The following is a 27,590-nucleotide window of genomic DNA, read 5'->3' as shown; positions in this document are numbered from 1 at the left end:
CTTTCCTGCAAGAGGCAATCGCACTGTCATGCATCTGTCATTTGCTCCTTTTGGGAAGCACATAAGCTTGTTGACTAGATTAGTTTTGATAGCAAAACCTAAGTGAGCCTCATGGTGCTGCCATCACAGTGGCCACTCCAGAAAAACATGTATTCAGCTGTGTCTTTGGTAAGCTGAATTTTGCCTTCATTTGCCACCCTGCTTTACTTATGGCTGTGATACCCGAGTTCTCTCACAAGAGTTGTACATCTTCCAGGTCTACTGGATTTTGTGTTGCCCATAAGTGTGTGCATGTTTCACAAACTGATGTGAGTGGAATCATCTTTGCCAAAGTTTCTGTACAGTTTTTGGTGTTCCCACCACAGCGTGGGATCCCCACTTTCCATGACAAGCAGGTCACACAGTTGGGTGAAGCAGACCATTTTAAGGGTATCTTTTCTAGACCCTTCCTCACACCAGGGAGTAGTGTGGTCCTTAAAAATGTCTGCTAAGACCCCCAAGGGGTTGCTAAATCTCACAGCTGCTTCAAACCAGTGAGAAGACAATTCTATGGCCTGGGCTGCTTGTGTGCAGGTTGTCACTATAGCTCTCAGCATATCCACACCTACTGCTTTATCCCTTGCCTGTCCCCACAGAACTCTGAGGTAGGTAAAAATGGTGAAGTGGTATGGGTAATGTCTTTTGACTTGTGCATAAATTGGATTTAGGTAAGGCAGAACGCAAGTCATCAGTTTCACTCTTTCAAAGTTATTGTATTTCAGTGGCAAGACAAAAGTCAAGATGACTGGTGATGGCTCAGGATGCAGTGGATGGTCTTGAAAACGTTGGTGTTTAACAAGTTCTGAGCATTCCACAGTACCTGCTTCAGCCGCCTTCATGGCTGTTGGAGCAAATTGTTCTCATCTGCACATTCCACCAGAGGAAATTTTCATATGCTTGGGGTACACACCCCCTAACTCACTGACAGGTTTGAGATCTCTTGGTTACCCTCAACCTGGTTTAGCCCGACTGACAAAGTGGTTTACCGGGGTGTGACTACTACACATGCTACAGCTTTCTGGAGCCACAAGTAAGAGGTGGGTAAGTCGGATGGACACCAGAGATGAAAAGCAGCCCTGAAAAAGGCTCAGAAGCCCTCACACCAGAGGTATTAATCTTCCCTAAACACCCTACACCCCACCTTACACATAATAAATACTTAAATAAATGCTTGTCAATTTTGACTGCCTGAAAACTAGCTACTGGGATATAAGAACAAGAATCAATATTATTCCTATTCTCAAAGAGCTTATATAACACATGTTAAAAAATATAAGTAAAAAACAATTTGAGGCAGGAAAGAGCACTAACAACTAAAGCGATCAGGAAAATTTTCTGTAGAAGGTGATAACTTGGGCTAAAATCTGAAGGAATTCAAGCACTCTAAGAGGTGAAGGTGAAGAGAGAATACATTTTAAGCATGGAGGACAGTTTATGCAAAAGCAAGATGGAAGAAAGAATAGAAAGTATGGAGAAGAACAAGTAGGCAATAGATCTAGAATACATAAGGTGTGAAGGGGAGTTGTGTAAAATAAATTAGGATAGGCAAGCTGGAACCAGAATGTGAAGGGTTTTAAGTGCTTAACTGCTTGTATTTTATGGTAGAGGCAATAAGAAGCTACTGAAGATCCCTGAACAAGGGAAGGCATAGTCACAACTTTTGTTGTGGATGGACTGGAGCTTAAATATAATCGTAAGAAAAACCAGGTAGACGAAGAATGCTTATTATTCAGAGTATGATATGCAGTTGGATACACAGCTCACAATACAAACTATTAATAAACTAGATCCAAGTTTAGATGGCATAAGGAAAATTGCAGTTTTTTCTTATTCAAACAATTGTCAATAATTTAAAAATCGATAGTCTTTTAGAGATGCTATTTGACTGTGTGAGTCATAGAAAACTATAGTCACCAGAGAATTAAAGTTTTGTGTCACTCAAAGGACAATGGAGGGGTGTATACTGTGTATGGGAAGACTAAAACATATTGCTAACAAAGAATTGTGCAGAGACTGAACAGAGGATATCAATCATTTGACTGCTAGATCTATAACTAGAAAGGAAAAACTAGTCACGGATTAAGAGTGAGGGATAATTTATGTGCAGCCCCTATGTTCCAATATTCATGCGATGTCAAACAGCAGAGCAGACAGAGCAAAGACTCTTTAGTTAGAAGATCTGGGGTAGATCATTCAACTTCCCTAGACCTTAGTTTCCTCATTTCTAAAATGAAATCATTGAGGTCCCTTCCAGGTCTCTATCTATGATCCTATGTTATAGAAGAAGGTCCCAAGGCACAATGGGTAGACTTCCTATGAAGGATTCAGTAGGAGAAACTGCACAGTATGAGAGAACATACACAAAGTACTCATACTGATAAGCTCACAGGTCTATCAAAATTACTGCCTAGAAAAAGCAAGGGAAAATATTTGGTCAAGATGAAAAACCCTGAGCTCCTCTTAAACTGTTTTCACAGTGGCATAACTTGACTCAGATGATAATTATCCTCCATGTTTTGTTTTGTTTTGTTTTTATTCTTCAGAAAAATAGTTGATAGGGATACGTAAAATGCAGGAATTGACACTAATCTGTTATCTACTACATATCAGATTTAACTTTCCATTAATTCTTAGATCAAAATCTTCCCTTTAATCTTTTATTTAAAAAAAAATCTGTAGACTATAAGGAAAATGTCATCTGCTGAAATTTAATAGAATTTTTCCATTTCTGCCAGAGTATCAGACAACCAAATTAAGGATACTACTTACAATTTATAAATATATTAATTTAAGAAATAAGAACATGAGCTAACTGAACAAAGGTCCAATTCATCATGTATTTCCCCCCTACTAGATATGAAAAAATAACATAAAAAAACACTCTATTATTGTGCTTAAAGAAGAGCTAATATTTAAGACAAAACAACCAAATAAAAAAGCCAACAAGCTTATATACATACATACATATATATATATATATGTGTGTGTGTGTGTGTATATATATGTGTATATATGTACATATGAAACGAAACAAAAGTTTTCAGGAACAATGACCAAGAAGATAGAAAACCTTGCTCTTCATATTCAGTTTTCAGCTAATATCTTCACTATAAATAAACATTCCATGCAATTGCTTCTGGAATACCTTTGCAGACAAAGAATCAATTTATCTCTTTGTAATGGCATTCTTTCCCTCATTCTCTGGTTTTTTAATCTTAATTTCTCCTATTTATTACCTTTGTTTCCCCTCTTTAATTTTATTCTAATCTCTCTTGTTTAAAGTCCTCCTAGTGGAAAGATTATAGGACGAATAGCTTAGAAAGAAGAATTCAGTTCCCCACTCTGATTAATAAATAGCAGCTACATGACCTTGAACTAGTTATTTCCTCTTTGTGTGCCTGTTTCTTCATCTGTAAATGATAGGGGCTGAGCTATAAAGTCCCTTCTAGCTTCTAAGATTATATTCTACCGATGAATAAGCATAATACAAAGACTCATTAATATCAAGTATCATATAACAAACATTTGGTTAAAAAGGATATTAGATTAAAATAAGTAATGGTTTAACTCCTTAAGAGTCAAATTTGATTTCAGTTAATTATCTAATACACTGGAATCAAAATCCACTGTTTCAGAAGTAGCTGGAAATTTAGTGGCTATTTGGATCAACACTACCAATATCATATTAAGCATGAACAATGTGCTAAGCATCATCACAGATATCTTTATCAAACATGTTCATAAGCTGAAGAATTTCAAATTCTAAAGAAATTAAGACTTCTTTCCTTCATGTAACAAAAAAGGAATTTCTTGAAAGGTTCTGGAATATTTTTTCCTAACTCAAATTTTGCTAACAAACGTGCACTCCTGATTTAGTTAAATGGTCCATGTATCAATTAGGTAATTTAGTCATTATTGCACTCCATTTAGTCATCATCAATGAGGTAATCAAGGATGGTTAGTTGAAATTATAGTGAACATAGAGCAAAATTATGCTATCATCAAATTATTTTACCCCTAATAAAATCACTTTTTAAGAAAAAAGTTTCTTTATCGTGAGTGAAAATTCCATTCCAATTAAAGATGGGTTTAAAAATATTCAATAATTCCTTGACGTAATTTATAAATTCTTTGATGTAAATTTTCAGTGGATGTAAAACCAAAGTTAGCCAACTTCTTTAAATGGCAGAGACTAATCAATATATTACTGATGTGAATAAACAATGTAATAATATTGATATGCAAATTAAGTTGTATCATAAGGGTGCTAGACAGCATGAATTTCCAAGGAAAAGGAACCCAACAAAGATTATAACCTCCTGAAAAGATTATAATCACCTAAGATATAAGCACCAAAGATTGTGACCACCTTACCTCCTTCATGTTTGCTATAGACCATGTCCTACAGTACTTAATCCACAAAGGCCAGTTGTTTTTCATACGAGTTATCTTGTATTTTCTTCTGTTTTGTTTTTTTAATCTTTTGATTTTATTCTGACACTATTTACTGTTTCATAGCCATTCATCTATGTTCTAATATAATTATCAAGGAATAAGGTGATGCACTGTTTATTCTCCTTCCAATTATTATTTTGAGATATTTTATTCTTTCTTATTGTTTCATTTAGATCTTTCCTTTCATTTATGTTGTCTTTTTTTTTTTCTTAAACTCTTGCTTCATTTCTTCCAAGAATTCCAAGAGATCTTATGGCAAATTTGTGATTTTCTGTGGGGTTTGTCTTATAAATAACATGGAATTACTTTTTTGTTTCGGGTTTGTATCACAGACATTCCTGGTTTCATATAATATTTCATTATCACTGGTACTATTTCTATTATTTTTTCTAGCTGTATAAAACAATTGTGGTAGTTTGCAATGGCACAGAATAAGCAAATTAATTTAGGAAGAACTGTTATTTTTATAATATTGGCTTGGTCTTCCCATAAGCAACTGATATTTTTTCAATTGTTTAGATCCGACTTTATTTGTGTGTAAAGTGTTTTGTAATTATGTTCATATAGCTCCCAAGTTTGATAGACTCACAAGTATTTTATATTGTCTAATTATTTTAAATGGAATTTCTCTTTCTATCCCTTGCTGCTAGACTTTGTTGGTAATACATAGAAATGCTGATGATTTATCTGGGTTTAATTTATATCCAGCTACTTTGTTAAAAATTATTGTTTCAACTAGCTCTTTAGTTGAATCTTAAGGATTTTTCCAAGTATATCATCATATCATCTACAAAAAGAGATAATTTTATTATCTCGTGTCCCATTCTTACTTTCCCTCTGCTCTTACTGAGGAAGCTTCTAGCTTGTTTTCATTACAGGTAATGCTTGCTAATGATTTTAGACAGATACTACTTATCATTTTAAGGAAAGTTACACTTATTCCTATGCTCTCTAGTGTTTTTCATGGAAATGGATGTTGTATCTTTTTAAAATTTTTTAAATTAATTTATTTTGATTTATCAATAATCACTTTCATATTTTGAGTTTAAAATTTTTCTCCTTCTCCCTTCCTGCCTCCCCCCCAAGACAGCTCACAATCTGATACAGGCCATACATATACATTCCTGTTAAACATATTTTCGCCTTCGTGATGTTGTAAGGAAGAATTAGAACCAAGAGGAGGAACCATTAGAAAGAAGAAATAAAACAAAACAGAAGAAAAAAAATAGCAAACAGTATGCTTTGATGCATTCAAACTCCGTAGTTCTTTCTTTGGATGTGGATAGCATTTTCCATCATGAGACATTTGGAGACGTCTTAGATCCTTGCATGGCTGAGAAACTGGGTGTTATATTTTGTCAAAACGGTTTTCTATAGCTACTGATATTATCATATGATTTCTGTTGGTTTTGTTATTGATATAGTTACTTATGCTGTCAGTTTTCTTAATACTCAATCAGCCCTGAATCCTGGTATAAATCCCACCTGGTCATAGTGTGTGATCTTTGTGATATGCTGCTGTAATCTCCTTGCCAATAATTTCTTTAAAAATTTTGCATCAATATTCATTTGGGAAATAGGTCTATAGTATTCTTTCTTTGTTTCTGCTCTGCCTGGTTCAGGTATCAGCACCATATCTGTGTCATAAAAGGTATTTGGTAGGACTCCTTTTTTGCCTATTTTCCCAAACAGCTTATATAGTATTGGAATTAATTATTCTTTAAATGTTTGGTAGAATTCACTTGTGAATCCATCTGGTCCTGGGGATTTTTTCTTAGGGAGTTCATTGATGGCTTAGCCAATATCTTTTTCTAAGATGTGGTTATTTAAATATTCTATTTCTTCTGTTAATCTGGGCAATTTATATTTTAGTAAATATTCATCATCCATTTAACTTAGATTGTCAGATGTATGGCATAAAATTTGGCAAAATAGCTTTAAAATTTAAAATAATTGCTTTAATTTCCTCTTCACTGGGGGTGAATTTACCTTTTTCATTTTTCATACTGGTAATTTGGTTTTCTTCTTGTATTGTTTTTCCCCCATAAAACCAGCTCCCAGTTTTATTATTAGTTTAACGGTCTTTTAACTTTCAGTTTTATTAATCTCTCCTTTGACTTTCAGGATTTCCAATCTGGTGTTTAATTGGTGGTTTTTAATTTGTTCTTTTGCTAGTTTTATTTTTTTTAATCACATGACCAAGTCATGGGTTTGCTCTTTTTCTATCTTACTGATGTCATCATTTAGAGATATACATTTTCCCTTAAGTACTACTTCGGCTGCATCCCATATATTTTGGTATGTTGTCTCATTGTTATCATTCTCTTCAACAAAATTCCTGAATGTTTGTATGCTTCGTTCTTTGACCCACTCATTCCTTAGGATTTGATTACTTAGCTTCCAATTAATTTTTAATCCATCTTTCCGTGGCCCTTTATTGAATGGTAATGGAACAGAGCACATGAAATACTTTAATTTTGTTATAAATACACATAAGAATAAAATACTGTAAGTTACCTTTCTTTTTCAAGTTCTTCTAAATATCCAGTGCTTTCTCTGCTTCCATTGACAAAACCTCTTCTTGAAAATGACCCCATGGGTACAGGACTGCACTCTCCTGAGCGACTTGATACAGATCCTTCTCTACTTCCATAGGAACGAATCGACATCTTTGGCCGAAGCTTCACCCCAGGGAAATTACTGCTGTCTAAGTTGAGTTCTGAAGCACAAAGAGACCATCTTTACATAACACTTACTATAAATTATCCAAAACAACATAAAAGTTAACTTGATTTGAAAGTGAAATATTAAGTAAATGCCATGACTAAATAAAATTCTTCCCCTTCTTAAAATTTACTTTAAAAAAATAACACCATTGAAATACATTTTGGAGAATAATTTGACCGCATACAGTGAAAGCTGCAACCTTTAAGGACCTGAATAGAACTTAGAAAAACTGGAGATGACAGATCTAAAAAGATTACTAAACAGAAACAGGAATTACTCAGCAGTACATGGCACCTTTACAAAAACTGACCATGTTTTGGGGCATAAAGATCTCACCAGAAAATGCAAGAAACAATTATATTCAGTAAATGGATCTTTAAGAAAGAACTAAAAAGTAATTAGAGACTAAATAACAATTCTAAAGAATTAGTGGGTCAAATAGCAAATTATAAAACAACAAAAAAATTTTAATAAAGAAAATGACAATAATGAGACAAAATGCATATGGCATAAAAGGAAGGAAAATGTATAGTCGAAATTGTTTTCATGAACAAAAGAACAAATCAATGAATTGTGTATACAAATAAAAATACTTGAACAAGAAATAACATCCAACTAAATTATGAAGTAAAAAGTCTGAAAGTTAAAGAGATTAATAAAATTGAAAGCTAAAAATTCCACTGCCTTAATAAAAAAAAGTTGGAGTTATCTTGGGGGAGGGAAAAACTAATAAAATAAACAGACAACCTGATTAAAAAAGAAAATCAATGAAAGTTCACAAGAATTGAAGAGGGAATAGAGGAAATGACAAGGAATGATTTTACCCACCTATGCTAAGAAAACTGATAATTTGGAGAAAACTGAAGAATATTTACAAAAACATAAAATATACAGATTAACAAAAGAAATAGACTATTGAAATAGCCCAGCAAAACTGAACTAGTTATAAATGAATTCCCAAAGCAAAAACTAAAGGACCAGATGAATTTACAAGTTAGTGCTATCAAACTATCGAAGAACAACTAATCATAATACTATATGAACTATTTTCAATATTAAAAAGGGCATCTTTCCAATTTTTCTGATACAAAGATCAGAGGTTTTACATCTGAACCATGGAGAGACAAAGCAGAACAAGCAAACTACAAACCAATATACTCAACGAACATTGACAGAAAAATTTTAAATAAAGCATTCATAAGGAGACTACAATAATACATTAAAAAGATTATATTCTATGGTAAGCTTAGGTTTATACTAAGAATACTAGGTTCAACTTAAAGAAAGCAGGAAATGTAATGAGTTATGTTAATAAGAAAAAATATGACCAAATTGTAACAAAAAGACTTGAGGAAAAATTGAGAGAAAATCCAATATGAATTTCTCTTTTAAAAAAACAAACAAACAATACTCTAGAAATCACAGCATTAAATGGATGTTTCCTTAATATAGTAAGTACTATCTAAATTCAAGAGCAAACATTCATGTATGGAAAAAGTTAGAGACCTTCCCAGCAAGAGCAAGGATAAAGCTAGAATGTCCATTATTGCTACCACTACTATTTGACTTAGTGTTAAAGATGATACAGCAAACAAAAGAAATTGTGGGAATACGAACAAAGAGGAAACAAAATTATTTCTTTTTAAAGATGATATGTATGTTATCATATACTTAAACAACCTTTGTTGTTGTTTAGTCATTTTCAGTCATGTCCAACTCTTTTTGATTCCCCCTTTTTTGGGGAAGGGTTCCTTGGCAGAGATACTAGAATAGTTTGCTATTTCCTTCTCCAGCTCATTTTATAGATAAGGAAACTAAGGCAAGCAGGGTTAAGTGACTTGCCCAAGGTCACACAGCTAGTAAGTGTCTGAGGCCAAGTTTGAACTCAGGAAGTTTTCCTGACTCCAGGCCCACACTCTATTCACTGTGCCACCTCGCTGCCCTAAACAACTCTAGAGAGTCAAATAAAAATGAATTGAAAAAGTAACTTCTGCAAAGTTGTTAGATGTAAAATAAATCTGTATAAATCATTAGCATTTAGAAATATTATCAACAATACAAAGTAGGAGGAGCAAGACAGAACAAATTTTATACCAAATAGCTATAGAAATTATATAATATTTGAGAATGTATTTACTAAGATTCTCCCAGGAACTAAATGAATCCAAGGATAAAATACTCTTTGCAGAAATACAGACCTTGGAGAAACATTAATTGCTCATGATTTGGTTGAGCCAAAAAATAAAAATGACAATACTACATAAGTTAATTTACTTATTAAATTTGTATGAAGAAACAAAAGGTCAAGAACCTAAATAATAATAATGAAAACAAGTGGTGAGGAAGTCTATCATTATTAGGTTGTATACTAACTAAAAAGCAATAATCAATAAAATAATTTGGTATTGGATAAGAAATAGAGTAGTTGATGAATGGAATAGATTAGGTACACAATATGCCAAAGCAAATGAGACCCAGTGTTTGATAAACCCAAAGATCCCTGCAATTAGGGCAGGAACTCACTATCTGACAAAAACTACTGAGAAAACAGTTAAGTAGTCTGGCAAAAACTAGGCACAGACATCTCACATCAAATACCAACATAAACATAAAATGGGTATATGACTCAGACCCAGAAGGTGTCTAACAAGCAAATTAGAGGAGTGTGGGGAAAAAATTACCTGTCAGATCTATGGATAAGGAAAAATTCACAATCAAACAAGAGAGAGGGAGGTTCATGGGAGATAAAGTGCATGATTTTTATTTTTGAAAAAATTAAAATTTTTTAAAGTTTATTTTCATTTCCAAAATCTCTCCCTCCTTTCAGTCAAGAAATGATATCTATTATACATATGAAATAATTCAAAATATTTCTGCATTAGTCATATTAATGAACAATTTTTATTACATAAATTAAAAAGACACTGTGCAAACAAAACCAATGCAGCAAAAATTAGAAGAAATTAAAAAAATTAGAGGAAAAGTTTCTCTGATAAAGGTCTCATTTCTCAAATATACGGGGAACAGAGGCAAATTTAAACAAATAAAAAAGAGCCTTTTCTCCAACTGATAAATGGTCAAAGAATACGAACAAGCAGTTTTCAGAGGAAAAAATCCAAGCTATCATTAAATCACTAATAATTAGAGAAATGCAAATTATAACAACTCTGAAATACCACCTTTCAACCATCAGATTAACTAAGATGAGACAGGAAAGAAAAATGATAAATGCTGGAGGGATTTAGGAAAACAGGAATACCAATGCACTCTTGGTGGAGTTATGAACTAGTCTACCATTCTGCAGAACAATTTAAAATTATACTCAAAGGGTTATAAAACTGTGCATACCCTTGGACCCAGTAATATTTCTACCAGGGCTATATGCTAAATTAGAGATCAAAGAAAAAAGGAAAAGGACCCAAATGCACAAAAACATTTATAACAACTCATTTTCTGGTGGCAAAGAATTGGAAACTGAGGTGATGTCCCTCATCTTGGGAATGGCTGGAATACTACTGTGTTATACAAAATCATGAAGCGGGGAGTGATTTCAGAAAAACCTGCGAAGACATATGGCCTGATGCAAAGTGAAGTGATCAGAATCAGGAGAACAATATACACAGTAACAGCAATAGTGTAAAAATAATCAGCTATGAGCAGCTTAGTAACTATGATCAATACAAAGATCCACCACAATTCCAAAGGACTCCTGATGAGATCTGCTATCCACCTCCATATAGAGAACCGATGGATTCAGAGTGCAAATAATACTTAAATTTATTTAAATTCTAAAATATACTTTACAAAGTATATTACAAAATATAATTAAATATTTTTTCTTTTTTTCTTTTTTTTGATTTTGGGGTGGGGAATATGGTCAATGAATATGGAAATATGTTTTGCATGATTTCATATATATAATTGGTATTGTATTTCTTGCCTTCTCAATGGGTGGGGGAAGGTAGAGGGAAGGAGAATTTGGAACTGAAAATAAAAATAAAATAAAATTTGCTACAGGTTAAAAAACAGAAGATGATCAAAGGCAAATATTAGGTACATAATATACAGAAGCAAACAAACACACAGTGTTCAATAAATCCAAAGACCCAGGTAGCTATGTGCTCTAGTAGATAAGAGCACGAGGTCTGGAGTGAGGAAGATCTAACTTCAAATCTTACCTCAGTGACTTACTAGCTGTATAATCCTAGGCAAATCACTTAACTTCTGCTTGCCTCAGTTTCCTCAACTGCAAAATGGGAATAATAACAGCACCTACTTCCCAAGGTTATTGCGAAGATTAAATGATATTATTTGTAAAGTATTTAGCATACTGCCTGGTACATAGTAGGTACTATATAAATGTTTATTCACTTCCCTTCCCTCCCAGTTACAGTCAATAAAGACTCACAAAAACTGCTACAAAAACTGGAAAGCAATTTGGCAGAAATTTAAAACAGACCAACATCTCAACATCACATATCAAGATAAACTCCAAATGGATAGATGACTTCGACATAAAGGGTGACATCATAAACAAATTAGAGGAGCAAGGAAGAAATTACCTTTTAAATCTATGAGTATGAGAAGAGTTCATGATGAAACAGGTGATAAAAAGAATAGATAAAATGGACAATTTTGATTATATGAAATTAAAAAGCATTTGCACAATTAGAAAGGAAACAAGTAATGAGGAAAAAAATCTTTGCAATGAGATTCTTTAATCAATGTCTGGGTCCTTCTCACCCTGGAATATTCCTCCATCAGGCTGGCCCCCTTCTCTCACTGGAGTTTTTTCTGGTGCTTCCATTTTGGAAATAATCTCAGGCTGGTTAATCTTCATTCCCCTCCTGGAGTATACTTCTAATTCCAGTGGTGTCATGAGTCAGCTGCCTTCTCACAATAGGATTCCCCTCAACATGTGAGGCCTTCTCAACCTTGAACATCTGTTTGCTCTGTTGGCTACGCTTCATTCTTTTCCCTACTGTGCTTCTGACACCACAGACTTAGCCCTCATGTCTTCATGATGGTACCTTCTCTTCCGAACTCCACTTTTAACCCTCTTTTTTAAGGATTGTCTTCTCTCATTTGAATATGAGCTCCTTGAGAGCAGAGATTGTCTTTATTTTCACTTGTTTTTGTATGCCCAGTGCTTAGCACTGTATCTGGCACAAAGTATTAAATAAATGTGTGTTGCTTTGCCTTATAACAATCTTATAACCAAGGTATAGTAGGAATTGATACAAATATATGAAGAAGAGCAATTCCCAAACAGACAAATGGTCAAAGGATATTAGCAGGCAGTTTTCAAAGGGAAAAGAATGATCAATAACCACATAACAATGATGCAAATTACTAATAGTTAGAGAAATCTAAATTTTAAAGCAACCCAAGGTTCTACCTCAAGCCCATCAGAATGGTATGTGACAAGAGAAAAATGACACATTTTGAAGAGGTGGTAGGAAAAAAAAGCACACGATTGCACCAGGAATGGAGCTGTGAATTGGTCCCGCTATTTGGGAAAGCAATCTCAAACTAAGGCCAGAAAGCTAGTAGACTGCATACCCTTTGATTCAGATATACCACTACTAGGTCTATAGCCCAAAGAAACTGAAGAAAATATAGTAACCAAAATTAGAAACTAAAGAGGAGACCCATTAGGGAATGGCTAAAAAATGCCATACACAAATGTGATGGAATATTATTGTGCCACAAGAAATAGACAGTTTCAGAGGAAATCTGGAAGACTTTTATGAACTGAAGAAGGCAAGTAAAGCTAAGAGAATAATTTATACAATTGGAAACACTATAGAAAAAACTAACTTTCAAAAACTTTAGAATTCAGCTCAATGCAAAGATAAATCATGAGTCACAAATAATGAAGTTGAAACAAGACACACACTTCTTGCCAGAGAGGTGATGAACTTAAAATCCAGAAAGATACATACATTTTTGGATATAATTAAGGTGAGAATCTGTTTCATTGGATTATTCATGTATGTAATGAGGTCTTTTATTTTTATTTTTTCCCATTAGCTCAATGGTGGCTGGGAGGTAGTGAGAGTAACATATTAGCAAAAGGAAAAAAACTCAAAAAGACTGAAGATGCTTAGTATAATTTAGAAGCAATGAAGTAAAACCACTACAGTGCTGCCAAACCTCTACATCTCTCCTCTTACCAATAGATATCACCCCCCTCCACCCAAAGAAGAGATAAGAGCAAAACATATCTCTTCCCTCATGGTAGGGAATTGCAGAGCTACTAAAACAATATACTATGTCAGACATGAATCTTGTATTATCTATTGTGCTGAATTTTTTTGTTATGGGAGAAGAGTTTAATTTGGAGAGAGACAGGAAATGATTGTGATATAATGACAAAAGACATTAATAAAGCATATTTTAGTTACAATCAGAAACATTTTACTTAATTATTCAATTCTTAGGGATATAATTGGAAAGTTATTAAAAACAAGAGCAAAAAAAAAGACTTTTTTCAAAGATTTTTATAGTTGAATTATATGTAATTACAAAAACACCTGAAAATAATTTAAATGTCTAACATTAGAGGAATGTTAAAACAAGTTGGGACATAATAAAGTAGTGGAATACTATCACATGCAATTAAGAGCAACAGACATGAGAAATACAAATCAGGTCAAGTGACTAGTATGTATTTATTATGCTATAAGTATGTGCCAGACACATTGTTGGGGATACAACAAAAGGCAAAAATGCAGTCTCAGCTCTCAACGACCCATGGTCTAAAATGGAGGATATAACATGAAACAAATTTATTCAAAAAAGATATAAATAGAATAACATAGGTGACCAATAGAGGAATGGGAAATCAGGAAAAGCTTCTTCTAGAAACCTTTAGTTAGGACATGAAAAAAGTCAAGGAGGCAGAGATGAAGAGGAAAAGAATTCCAGAATCCTTTTCTGGAATGAAATCCTGAATCTGGAAATGGAGTGTGTATTGTGCAAAGAACAACCAAGAGGCCACTGTCATTAGATTACAGTGTACGTGGGAGTGAATAAGGAGTAAGAATACTGGAAAGGTAGGAAAGAGAAGGTAATAAATGGTTCTGAAAACTAAAAAGATTTTCTATTTGATCCTAAAAGTGAAAGGGAACCAATGAAGTTTGTTGAATAAGGGGGTGTCACAGTTAGACTTCTACTTTAGGAAGACCATCTGACATCTGAGTGGAAGATGTATGGAAGTGGGAAGAAATCTCAAACAGGGAGAACAATCAGCAAGTTATTATATTACATCAGGCATGAGGTAATGAATGCCAATACCAAGGTAATGACAGTACCAAAGGAGAGAAGAGAGAGATGTAAGTCTGGAAATTAGAAGGGAGATTAGGGAATAGATAAATGATCTGAGAAGTATCTGCAAAAAGATGATAACTGAATCCACTGAAGCTGAGGAGATCATGAAGCACAATAGCATAGGGAGATGGTGCAGTGGATAGAGAACCAGCTCTGGGGTCAGGAGGACCTGGGTTCAAATCAGGCCTCAGACACACAACACTTACTACCTGTGTGACCCTGGATAAGTCACTTAACCCCACTGCCTAGCCAAAAAAAATTTTTTTTTTTAAATAGTATAGGGAGAAGAGAAGATATTGCCCAAGAGAGACCCTGGAAGATCAAGCAAAGGAGAATGAAAAGGAACAGTCTGATAGATAGAAGGAGAACCAGGAGATCATACTGTCAAGAAAACTTGAAGAGAAGAGGGTATCAAGGGCAGAGCCAAGATGGTGGAGTAAAAGCAGTGACTTGCTTTAGCTCTCCCCCAACCCCTGCCCCCAAATACCTGTAAAAAAATGACTCCAAACAAATTTTACAGCAGCAGAACCCACAAAAAGACAGAGTGAAACAAATTTCCAGCCCAAGACAACCTGGATGGTTGATGGGAAAGGTCTGTTGCACCGGGTTGGGAGAGGAGCACAGTTCAGCTTGGGGCATACAAAGACTGGACCTCAGTTAACCTGGAGCAGACCTCAGGGCACTAAATCACTAGCAGTTGTAGCAGTTTCCAGACATCTCAACCCACAAACGCCAAAGACAACTTAGAAAGTCAGTAGGAAAGGTCTGTCAGACATGGGTGAGAGAGGAGCTAGGTCCAGTCCCAGTATCAGCACAGCCCTGGGGCAGCAGCTGTTTCCAGAGCTCTGCGCCCACAGACAGTGGGGGGATCAAGCGGCTGATCAGAGGGGGATTGCAAGGATCTCTTTGCTGGTGCTGAGGCAGGATTCTCTTGCTTTGCCTAGGCTTGGACCTGGGTCACAGTTCTGGGTGGCGGTCCTGGGGTGAGGAGGAGCACTCGTGTGGTGGAGCTTGTGGTGGTGGTAGAGAGGGAATCCTCCTCACAGTTACAAGGCAGAAAAGAGTGCCTCTGGTCACTCATGGACTATAGCCCAGGCCAGGAAATCAGTAAACACCTCGCCCTTGATTGCACCACCTTGGAAGAACTGGAAATTTACAGGTCCCTAGAAGTATCTCTAAAAACAGCTGCACAAAACCCCAGAAGGTTGGGACAGTACATTCTCCGCACTGGAAGCAGACCTCTACCTTAACAAAGAGTTTAAAAGTCAAGCAATTGGCTGGGAAGATGAGCAAACAGTGCAAAAAAAAAAACTCAAGACCATCGAATCTTACTTTGGTGTCCAAGAAGATCAAAACATACAACCAGAAGAAGACAACAAAGTCAAAGCTCCTACATCCAAAGCCTCCACGAAAAATATGAATCGGTCCCAGGCCATGGAAGGGCTCAAAAAGGATTTTGAGAAGCAAATAAGAGAAGTAGAGGGAAAAGTGGGAAGAGAAATGAAAGTGATGCAAGAAAATCATGAAAAACAAGTCAACAGTTTGCTAAAGGAGACCCAAAAATATACTAAAGAAAATAACATCTTAAAAAATAGACTAACCTAAATGGCAAAAGAAGTCCAAAAAGTCAAAGAGGAGAAGAATGCCTTAAAAAGCAGAACTGGCCACATGGAAAAGGAAGTCCAAAAGTTCACTGAAGAAATTTAGTTAGAATGGAACAAATGGAAGCTAATGACTTTGTGAGAAATCAAGAAATTATAAAACAAAACCAAAAGAATGAAAAAATATAAGACAATGTGAAATATCTCACTGGAAAAACAACTGACCTAGAAAATAGATCCAGGAGAGATAATTTAAAAATTATTGGACTATCTGAGAGCCATGATCAAAAAAAGAGCCTAGACATCATCTTCCAAGAAACTATCAAGGAAAACTGCCCTGATATTCTAGAACCAGAGGTAAAATAGAAATCGAAAGAATTCACTAATCATCTCCTGAAAGAGATCCCAAAAGGAAAACTACTAGGAATATTATAGCCAAATTCCAGAGTTCCCAGGTCAAGGAGAAAATATTGCAAGCAGGCAGAAAGAAATAATTCAAGTATTGTGGAAACACAATCAGGATAACACAAAATCCAGCAGCTTCTACACTGAGGGACCAGTGGGCTTGGAATATGATATTTTGGAGGTCAAAGGAGCTAGGATTAAAACCAAGAATCACTTAGCCAGCAAAACTGAGTATAATCCTTTAGGGGGAAAAAATAGTCATTCAGTGAAATAGAGGACTTTCAAGCATTCTTGATGAAAAGACCAGAGCTGAATAGAAAATCTGTGTTTCAAATACAAGACTCAAAAAAAGCATGAAAAGGCAAACAGGAAAGAGAAAATCATATGGGACTTATTAAAGTTGAGCTGTTTACATTCCTACATGGAAAGATGATCTTTGTAACTCATGAGACCTTTGTCAGTATTAGGGTAGTTGCAGGGAAAAAATTATAGATGGACAGATAGATAGACAGACAGATAAACAGAGGGTACAGCGTGAGTTGAAGATAAGGGGATGATATCCAAAAAATAAAATTAAGGGGTAAGAGGATTATACTGAGAGAAACAGAAAGGGAGAGGTAGAATGGGGTAAATTATCTCACATGAAACAGACAAGAAAAAACTTTTACAGTGGAGGGGAAGTGGGGGAAGGTGAGAGAGAATGAATGAATCTTACTCTCATCAGATTTAGCTTAAGGAGGGAATACCATACACACTCAATTGGGCATGGAAATCTATCTTACCCTTCAGGAAAATTGGAGGGAAGGGGATAAGAGAGGGGGGATGATAGAAGGGAAGGCAGAATGGGGGAGGAGTAATCAGAAGCAAACACTTTTGAGGAGGGACAGGGTCAACGGAGAGAATAGAATAAATGGGGGGTGGGACAGGATGAAGAGAAATACAGTTAGTTTTTCACAACAAGACTATTATGGAAGTGTTTTGCATGACTACATATGTATAACCTGTATCAATTTGATTGCCTTCTCAATAAGGGTGGGTGGGGAGAGAGGAAGGGAGAGAATTTGGAACCCAAAGTTTTAAAAACAAATGTTAAATTGTTTTTACATGCAACTGGGAAATAAGATATATAGGCAATCCTGCCTATCCTGCCCTACAGGAAAATAGAAGGAGAAAGGGATAAGAGAAAGAGGAGTTGATAGAAGGGAGAGCAGTTTGGGGGAAGGAGTATTCAGAATGCATGCTGTCTTGAGGTGGGGGAGGGGAGAGATGGGGAGAAAATTTGGAACTCAAAATCTTGTGGAAGTGAATGTTGAAAACTAAAAATAAATAAATTAATTAATTAAAAAATGAGAAGAGGGATCAAGAAGAACAGTGTCAAAGGTTTCAGAGAGATTTAAAAGGATGACAATAGAGAAAAAAGCATTAGATTTAGCAATTAAGGGTAATTTTGGAGAGAGAGGTTTCAGTTGAATGATGAGGTCAGAAGCCAGATAGCAAAGAATTAAGAAGAATGACTGAAGGGCAGTGGAGGCATCCCTTCTCTAGGAATTTAGCCACAAGGGAAATGGGTTAGCTAGTGGAAATGGATGGATCAAATAAGGGTTTGTTTTTTGTTTTTTTTGCAAATAAGCAGAGACATGCCCATGTTTGTAGGCAGCAGGGAAGCAGTCAGTAGACATGAAGGGATTAAAGATAAGTGAGGAAGTGGGTATGATAGAGAAGGCAATGTGCTGGAGAAGATAGAATAGAATGGTATCACTCATACACAGACAGATTTGCCTTGACAAGGAGAAGGACAATCTTGCAAAAAGGGATGAAGAAGTTGATAGGAACAAAAGCATTTGAATGATATGAGAAGAGGAGGGGAGGAGAGGAGAGGAGAACTTGGTGAATGGCCTCAATTATTTTTTTGGTGAAATAAGAGACAAGGGTCTCAACTGAGAAAGTAGGAGGAAGGGGTTCCATAGGAGGTTTGAACAGTGAATAAAAAGTTTAAAAAAGCCACTGTGATATAAGGATAGTTAACCAATTAGGGAGGAATAAAAGGACTATCCCAAGTAGTGAAGATTTAATTAAGTAACAAATTTGTAGTGGACCTAATCAGCACTGATTTTATGATTTTCTCTAGCTTCATTCAGGCACATGTGTAGCAGCATTTAAATAGGAGAGCAAGTGGTCAAGGATGGTAGGAATAATCCAAGGCAATATCAAAGATAAGGTTAAATGGGCAAGGGATTTGAGAAAAGAGGACAGCAAAGAGCTGAACTGGGTCACCAAGTGGTCAAGATGTGGAAGAGAAAACAGTGTAGCCAGTGCTGTGCTCTTTCCCCTTTCCTACAGTCTTTTCCCAGCCCAGGTTAATGGCATGGGAAAGAACTAAGGGGATGAGAGATTAAAGGTCATGGTGAGGAAGAAGAAAAGGGTTTGAAGTTGAAAGGAAAAGGATCCCCTGACAACAGATTGTAATTAGATAAAGAGATTTCAGAGTTAATAAACATAAAGTGGTGCACTTGTGGGTGATGGCAAGATTAAGGGTATGGCCATCTATGTGTAGCTGAGGCGGGGTTGTGGAGTAGGTCATGGGAAACAAGCCGAAGAATTGTGAAATTAGGGGTTTGAGGGGGTATCAAACATTTATGCTGAAGTCCCTTATTATTAGGACAGGAGCTGCAGAGGAGAGAGACTGTGACAGCCAGACAATGAACTTACTAAGGAAAAAAAGGGAGGGTGCTGGAGATCAGCAGACAACAGCTACCAGAATTTTGATTAAGTGTTAGGTATGGAGTGAAAGAACCTTAAAAGAGGAAAGATTACTGAGTGATGGCTGTACAGCCTGGAAGTGGCAACAAAGAGTAAGAAGAATTACACTCCCCCACCTTGACCAGTGAGTTGAGGGGAAGAAACCAAAGTGCTGGAAAGGGAAGCTGGAGAGCCTATGTCATCAAGAGGGAGTCAAGTTTCAGAAAGAAGTCACAAGTCAGAAGATGGAAGGGGAAATATATTGGATAAAACTAAGTTTGCTACCTATCTAGCAAGCAGTCTAGAAAGCACAGTAGAAGGGAGGTAGCGTTTAAGAGTGGGACAACGTGGAATTTGGGTTGAGAAGGACAGGAATCAGAATCACTGGAATGGAGAAGATATGACCAGGTAGTAGTCTGTAAATCACTGGAAAATGAGTAAGATAAAAATAAACATGAAGAACACAAAGGAATAGAACAAGAGAAATACAAAGAAATCTAGAAAGACTTTTGTGAAATGATGCAAAATGAAAAAACAAAATAAGAAGAATGGTATACACACACACTATAACCACAAAAAAAGAAAAGTGAACAAAAATGAAATGATAAAGAATACTGATGAGGACTTTGACAGTGACTAAAAATTACTAGACTCTGAGTTAAAATTAAGTTAAAATAATTATTAAGCAAGGACAGTTGGTGACATTAATGTTCAGGACTTAGGAAATTGTGTAAAAGACTATTACTTTACTGGGATCTGAGTTATTTAATTCAAGCTTCCTTCTTTTCACTTCAAAAAAAAAATCTCATTTAATGGATAAAATTTTTAAAAATAAAAAAGGATCAGATACTGATCTACTTAGCAATTCCAATGTCATCATTATTTTTTTATTTTGTTCTGCCTGATCTACTCAGCTGTGAATGAATAGGCCATTTATAGCGTAACCTTATGAGACCAATACAATAGTTTGATCCTGCTGTGAATCTGGAAAATACTCTTTCATAGCACCCAGCCTGAAGACATGAATTCATCTGGTTTGTCAGAGGGCCCAGGCACAAGTTTGGATGGATTGGTATAACTCCATTACTGGGTGGCAGTGGGCTTTGCTGATACTGGGTTAAGTACTCATCTTCCTGAAGGAAGGACAGCAAATTGTGCTCTAGCAAAACAGAACCTGATTAAAAGATCTGATCTTCTCTAGGCAAGATAGACTTTAATTCTATTCCCTACTCTTGCCACATCCCAATTATCTGCTTTCTCTGCTTTTATCTAGCTGAACCTTGCTAGACAGAAATTATACAACTACAGTGACTGGTTTATTCCATCTAACCTTAAGGGGATCATTTCTTCACCTCTACAATCTACTTTTTTCAGCTTTTTTACTTCCTATATGCTTCTCATGGACTCTGCTATAAACCTTTTTCAACCTCCTCAAGATCTCTAACTTCATCTCTGTCCTCCTTCTCATTCTTAGGCTTATCCCAAACTTCCTTTAAAAAAAAAAAAAACAAACAACTTTCTCTGCATCTCTCTTCATAAACTTCCTTACTTTCTGTTTCTGAGGAAGAAGCATTTCGCTTCTTGCTAGGGAAAGATAGGACCATGCTAGTATGTAAGAGATGCCGCTTGTTCCATTCTTTCTCCTCTCTCAGATCATTTCCTTTTGTCTATAAAAGTATTCAAGACTTTCTTATCCTATAAAAACTTATTTATAGTTTACATTATCTACTCTCCAATTCTTTACTCATTTGTTTTTCAACTCATTATGACAGATTTTCTATCATTTATCTGAAATTGGTCTCTCAGAGGTCACTAATAATCTCCTAATAATCAATGGCTTTTTCTCAGTCTTTATCTTCTTCAAGACCAACCTTGAAATTCCCCTCCCCAAATTCTGCGACAATATAAAATTTCCAGATTCTTCTCCTACTTCTCTTGATCAATCCTTCAGTTTTTTTGATGACTCCTCCTGCTCACTAAGGTTTGTTTTGATCTTAGACTTAGCCCTTCTTTCTTTTCAGTGATCTTTATCATCCTCCACAGTTTCTATTTATTTCTTCTACACAGATGACTCTCAAAATCATTATTTCTAGCCTCACCCTATCCCCTGAGCTTCAGATTCATATTTTCTAATGACCTGCTGGACATCTCCACATGAATATACTGTCAGTATATTAAATATGACATGACTAAAGACAAATTTATCTCTGTACTTTTTCCCCCTCCCAACTAAAAAATCCACCCTGCTCCCCCTTCTTCATGTATTCTCTATTTTTAGTTCTGGCACCACAATTCTTGATTACTTTCCCTCCCCATCTCCACTCCACACTCAATCAATTACCATGCCCTGTTAATTGTACTTCAGCAATGACTCACAATTTGCTCACTTTTTAGCATAAGCCCTCATTATCTCTGATCTAAGCTACTGAAATAGCCTACTACTGAGCTCTCCTTGCAATTCATTTCAAAGGACATTTATCAAGCATCAACCATGTGAAAGGTACTATTCTAGTTTTATTTCATTAAGGCTATCAAAGAAGGGAGTGTGGTAATGTTGTTTAACCAAAACCAAGCATATGAAAACCTAACACCTGAAAAGATGACAAACTAGTAGACCATTTGAAATATTTCAGTCTCTTTCTTTAAGTTTTAATTGATATCTTGTTAATGTCAATCATTTCTTGGTATATGTGCCTCCCACCAAATTTAACATTCCCTTACAGTTCAAAAAAAACTTAAAAACCAAAGGCCATGACAATCACCTCTGACAGCATGTGCAAGAATCTGTACCTGTAAGTCTACCTTTTTTTAACTAAGGGGAAAGAAGTGTTTTCATCACCAGCTTTCTAGAACCAAGATTGTTCAGCTTGAGGCAGGCTGGGTGGCACAGAGGAGAGAGCACAGGAATTTCGGAGTTCAAATCCAGTCTCTGACACAATAGCTGTATGAATTAGGCAAGTCAATTAACCTGTTTGCCTCAATTTATTCAACTGTCAAATGGGTTCAGCACCTATTTCAGAGGGTTGTTGTAAGGACCAAATGAGATAAATGCTTAGTACAGCACCTAGCAGGCACTACATAAATGCTTATTTCTTTCTTGATCACCAAAATTAATCTGAGTTCAAGTATCTTTTCATTTTTATAGTCATGTATATTGTCTTCTTGGTTCTGCTTTCTTCTCCTTTTATCAGTTCACGTAAGCTACTTCACTGAATTGATTATTTCATATGGAGCAATACCAAACTTTCATATCACATTTTATTCAGGCAGTTCCCAAATGATGACCATTAACTTTGTTTCTGTATTTTGACTACTACAAATAAATGCTGCTACAAATATTATGGCACATAAGAGCTCTTTCTATCTTTATCTTCCCTGAAGTACATACCCAGTAATGTGATTAATGAGTAAAAGGTAATGAACAGTTTAATGGCTTTTCTCACATAGTTCCAAATTGTTTTCCTAAACAGTTGGACCAATTCCCAGCTGTCTCCAACAGTGTATTAGTGATCCTATCTTCCTACAGCCCCTCCAACAACTTTCATGGAACAAAAGATGGGTGTGAAATATTTTGGTTTGTATTTCTCTTATTTTTAGTGATTTTGAGAAGTGTTTTATACGGATAATGATCATTTATACATCGCTTCCTTTGAAAATTGTTTATTTATATATAGCCTTTCACCACATAACAACTGAGGAATGGCTCTTGGTCTAAATCATTTGTGCTATTTCTCCAGACACAGCTGGTTTAAAGATTCCTCTCTCCTAGCCCTCACTGGACTATTTCTTTTCTTTACTCTTATAGTAATAGATTTTTATTAAAGGAATAGATTTTTTTAAAATTTCATACAATCAAACTGGTCCTTTTTTTGTCTTTGGTGATTTCCTTTATCTATCACCTATTTGGTTAAAAATTCTATCCCTAACCAGATTTGAAAGGTACCTCCTTCTGTTCTTTGCTAATTTCTAATTTAGAGTTTAACAACGAACATCAAAACTCAATTTGCTCAGTTAACTATTTATAGTGACAATTTAATGATTATTAGATTTGAAGTAACTCCCTCTGAATTCTCATTAGGATTCTTCAGTCATTTTTATGTACTTTTTCTCTGCTATGATCATAGTGTGTATTCTGTCACTACTAACTTTTTTTGCACTGCATTATTTCATAAAGTCATTTCCACATTTCTTAGTATTCCTCATACTTTTTGGTTGCAATCATCTACAAGCTCTTTTATGCGACTTTTTAAAGTTTATTTCACTTTTCCACTTGGTGCTTACAGTGGCATAAGGCATAATTAGCTAGTCTAAACCTACTTTTTTTTTTTTAAGGGCACTGAGGTGGCTCCATGGTTAGAATGCCAGGCCTAGAGTCAGGAAGACTCACCTTCCTGAAATCAAATCTGGTCTCAGACACTTACTAGCTGTGTGACCCTGGGTAAGTTGACCCTGTTTGTCTCATTTTCCTCTTCTATAAAATGAGTTGGAGAAGGTAAATGGCAAACTACTCCAGAAAACCCTGAAGAGTCGGACATGCCTGAAAATGACTAAACAACAAAAACCTATTTTTGCCCAGTTGCAATTGATTAGTAAAATACTAAATCTGTAAATTAATTCAGGTAATATTATTCTTATAGTGGCACAGCCCACACATGAACAATGAAAGCTCAGCAGTTATTTGCGTTTACCTTACAAAGACTCAAGAATGACAAAAAAAATCTTTGTCAGAATATTTCCAAATACTTTGCATCTTGTAATTATTTTGATAGGAATTTCTCTATTGTCCTCTTCTGATTTCTTCTGTCCTACTAATTTTCTGTTATTAATATAAAGAAATGTTGATGGTTTTTTGTGGATTTTAAAAATTAAATTAACAAAAATCGACTTTTTCTTCCTCACACAGCCTCCCAAAATGGAAAAAAAAAAACCCTAGTAATAAATATGAATTAGCCAAGAAAAAAGAATTCCTGTATTATACATGTCCAAAATTGTGTCTCAATCTGCACCTTGAATCTATCAAGTCAATAGTGTGTTTCATTATGAGTGCTTTGAAATCACTGTTGGTCATTTTGGTAATAAGAGTTCCTAAGTCTTTCAAAGCTGTTTGTATTTACAATGTTGCTGCTGTAAAAATCATTCTTCTGGTCCTTCTCATTTCATTTTGCCTTAGTTAGTTCATATAAGTCTTTCCAAGTTTCTCTGAAGCTGTCTCATACTGCATCACTTCTTATAGTATAATAGGATTCCATTAAGTTCATATAAATTATTTGTTTAGCCACCCTTCAACTGTTGGGTCCTCTCTTAGTTTCCTGTTATTTGCCACTACAAACAGAGCCATTATAAGTAGAGAGAGAGAGAGAGAGAGAGAGAAAGAGAGAGAGAGTGTGTACAGATTTTTTTTTTGAGGGGGGGAGGAAAGATATAGGTCTATAGGTATATAGGAAAGATATAGACCTATATACTAGATATAGGTCTAGTAATGCTTTCACCCAGTTAAAGGGGACACAGAGTTTAGTACCTTTTGGGGTTTTAAAGTTCCAAACTGCTTAAAGACAGCCTGGATTTCTTGACTATCCTGTTGCTTTACTGAAGCCATTAATCCTCTCAAAAGGCAGTGTAGCACAGTGAAGAGAGATGGCTTTTTAATCAGGAAGTCCTGGGTTCAAATTCTACCTCTTACACAAACTGATTGTTTATGTCACTTAATCTCTCATTGGTCCAAATGTTTTCTCACAATCATAAGTTGTAGGACAATTGCTAACTTGCATTTGTAAAGGGAGTTTCCTACCTGGAAGATCCCTATGTTGATGAAAGCACAGGTAGAGTCTAAAAAAAAATTTAATCATTTCAATTCCATTATTCAACAAATTCATTGGAATTTTTATTAAGATACCTAAAGAATATGCCATATGTAAGTGTTTTATATGAGTTTTTAAAATGTATAATACTTTTTAAGCCTACCTTTTAGACGCTCCAACAAATCAATTTGTCCAGACGAAGCCATTGCTTCATCTTCAATACTTCCTTGTAACTGTTTAAGTACTTCCTGTAAAAAGAATCCCACAGATAAACTTCACTAAATTTTGAATAATTTATGAAATATGACTAATTAGTTTACACTCTTTCACTTATTTTTGGGCCAAAGTCCTTTTAGGTGAATAACAGCATTTCAGATTTTCTGCCAGTTAAAATCACCTTCATCAAAATAAGTAGTCTGTACTATACCAAAGTTAAAAGATAAGGTCTCTGACAGAAATTTCCGACACACTGTAGACAATACTGACTTTAACCGAGAAATGAACACTTAGAAGTACTGGATGGACACATTATGTACATTTAATAACTGATAGATACTTTGTTAAAGAGTAAAGAGTTACATAATTATGGGATGCATACTGTCAGGGAAGAATTACTGCCTCTTTTCATTAGGAAAGGCTTTGTACTGTACAATTAACAGGATTCTTTCTGGATGCTGTTTGATGGAAGATGGTAGGAGATTAAGGAGAGGAAGAGGTATTAAAGAAAGTTGCTCTGCATGAAAGCAGCAGCCTGGCAACCTTAACAGTTGAGAGAAATAAGATACTCTCAAGTAGCTTTGTTAGAGCCCCTGAAGCAAGGGAAGAGAATTTTATGTTGATTCTCTGACAATTCAAAGCAGCTGTGAGATCTCAAATGATTTTTGACATAATAAAATGGGATGGGGGGAAAGACTAATATATTTATTCATATTCAGGTAACAATTTCAAATTTACAAAACATTTTCAACAACACTATGAGGAAGGTAGTACAACATTATTATTCCTATTTTATAAATGAATAAACTAATCTTCAAGGAGGTTAATTGACTAGTTAAGTATCATACTGATAAAAAATACAAAAGCTGGAACTGAAACCCAGGTCTTATAATTGCAAGTCCAGTACTCATCCCCTATATCATACCGCCTCAACACTAGTATTAAGGGTGGCAGTTGAATGAATCAAATCACCCCATCCCACAAAGCAGTAATTCTCAAACTGCCCTACCCCAATATTTTAAGCAAGTGAGAACTCTCAATCAATTGAAGACATTATAATAAGTTCAAAAAGCCCACAATCAATGCAGATGTCTCTGAATGCCAGTGGAGGAAATGGAGTGACACTGCACAGGAAGTACACTCAAATTAGTTTCAGTACCCAGGTCATGTCCTGTAGGTCACTGAGAAAACAGTGAACCAGTTAGGGACTGAGTTGAGTGAGTGGCGAATCAAGAGAGAACAGTCCTGACAAAGACCCTTGAAAAGGAAGCACTTGGATAGAGGGAAGGAAAACTGCTTTGGCTTCCACTTTATTTTCTTCTACTTTCTTTCCCATTCCATTCCCAACCTGGGTCAGAGGAGGAGTCTGTGATTACTAATGGAGCAGAGAATTTGGGCTTTTTTTTTTTCATTGGAATCCTAACAGAGTCTCCAGTACATCAATGGTTGGGGCCTTAAGAGTAAATAAGGAGATGATATAAAAAAATAAAATAAAATAAAATAAAATACAAAATTAAGGGGTGAGAAAAAGAATTACACTGGGAGCAGAAGGAAGAGAAAGGCAGAATGGGGTAAATTATCACACATGAAGAGGTGTGAAAGACTTATATTACACTGGCAGGAAAGATGGGAAGGGGACAGTGGGCATTGTTTGAATCTTACTCTCATCACAATTGGTTCAAAGAAGAAATAACATGCAATCAGTGGAATACAGAAATCCATCTTACCCTACAGAGAAGTAGGAGGGGAAGAGGATTAAGAAAAAGTGGGGATGGGGGAGGACTAACAGAAAAGAGGGTAGAGTGGGAGAGGCAGTGGTCAGAAGCAAAACACTGATGAGGAGAGAAAGGGTGGAAAAAAAGAGAAAGAAGGAAAAATGGGAGGAAAAAGAGGAGGGAGGGAAATAAGGGTAAGTAATCATGACTGTGAATGTGAATGGAATAAACTCACCAATAAAAAGGAAGCAGATAGCAGAATGGATTAAAAACCAAAATCCTACAATATTTTGTTTACAAGAAATACACTTGTGTCAGAGAGACACATACACAGAGTAAAGGGAAAGGGACTAGAGCAGAAATTATTATGCTTCCGCTAAAGTAAAAGAACAAAAACAACAAAAAACAGCAATCATGATATCAGAAAAAGCAAAAACAAAAATCTATCTAATTAAAAGGGACCAGAGCAGAACTTATTATGCTTCAGCTAAAGTAAAAGAACAAAAACAACAAAAAATAGCAATCATGATATCAGAAAAAGCAAAAACAAAAATATATCTAAT

General features: G+C 35.4%; 1 protein-coding gene across 10 annotated transcripts in view; it reads right to left on the bottom strand.

The window, feature by feature from the left end:
* APC (APC, WNT signaling pathway regulator) overlaps positions 1–27,590 on the bottom strand; it is a 145,489-nt gene that overhangs the window by 70,696 nt on the left and 47,203 nt on the right. For 8 of the 10 annotated variants that reach the window (XM_027874412.1, XM_027874414.1, XM_027874413.1 and 5 more), the window contains exons 3-4: positions 25,260–25,344; positions 7,012–7,213 (exon numbers count right to left, since the gene is read on the bottom strand). In XM_027874412.1, the coding sequence (XP_027730213.1) occupies positions 7,012–7,213; positions 25,260–25,344 (287 nt within the window). Of the gene's footprint in view, positions 1–7,011; positions 7,234–25,259; positions 25,345–27,590 lie in introns of those variants that run through there. The other 2 variants (XM_027874420.1, XM_027874421.1) reach the window with 2 other exon arrangements.

The sequence above is a fragment of the Vombatus ursinus genome, unplaced genomic scaffold, assembly GCF_900497805.2.
Source record: "Vombatus ursinus unplaced genomic scaffold, bare-nosed wombat genome assembly UNPS02014807.1, whole genome shotgun sequence".
Taxonomy (NCBI): domain Eukaryota; kingdom Metazoa; phylum Chordata; class Mammalia; order Diprotodontia; family Vombatidae; genus Vombatus; species Vombatus ursinus.
The sequence above is the reverse complement of the archived record's forward strand: the minus strand, read 5'-3'. Positions and strand labels throughout refer to the sequence as shown.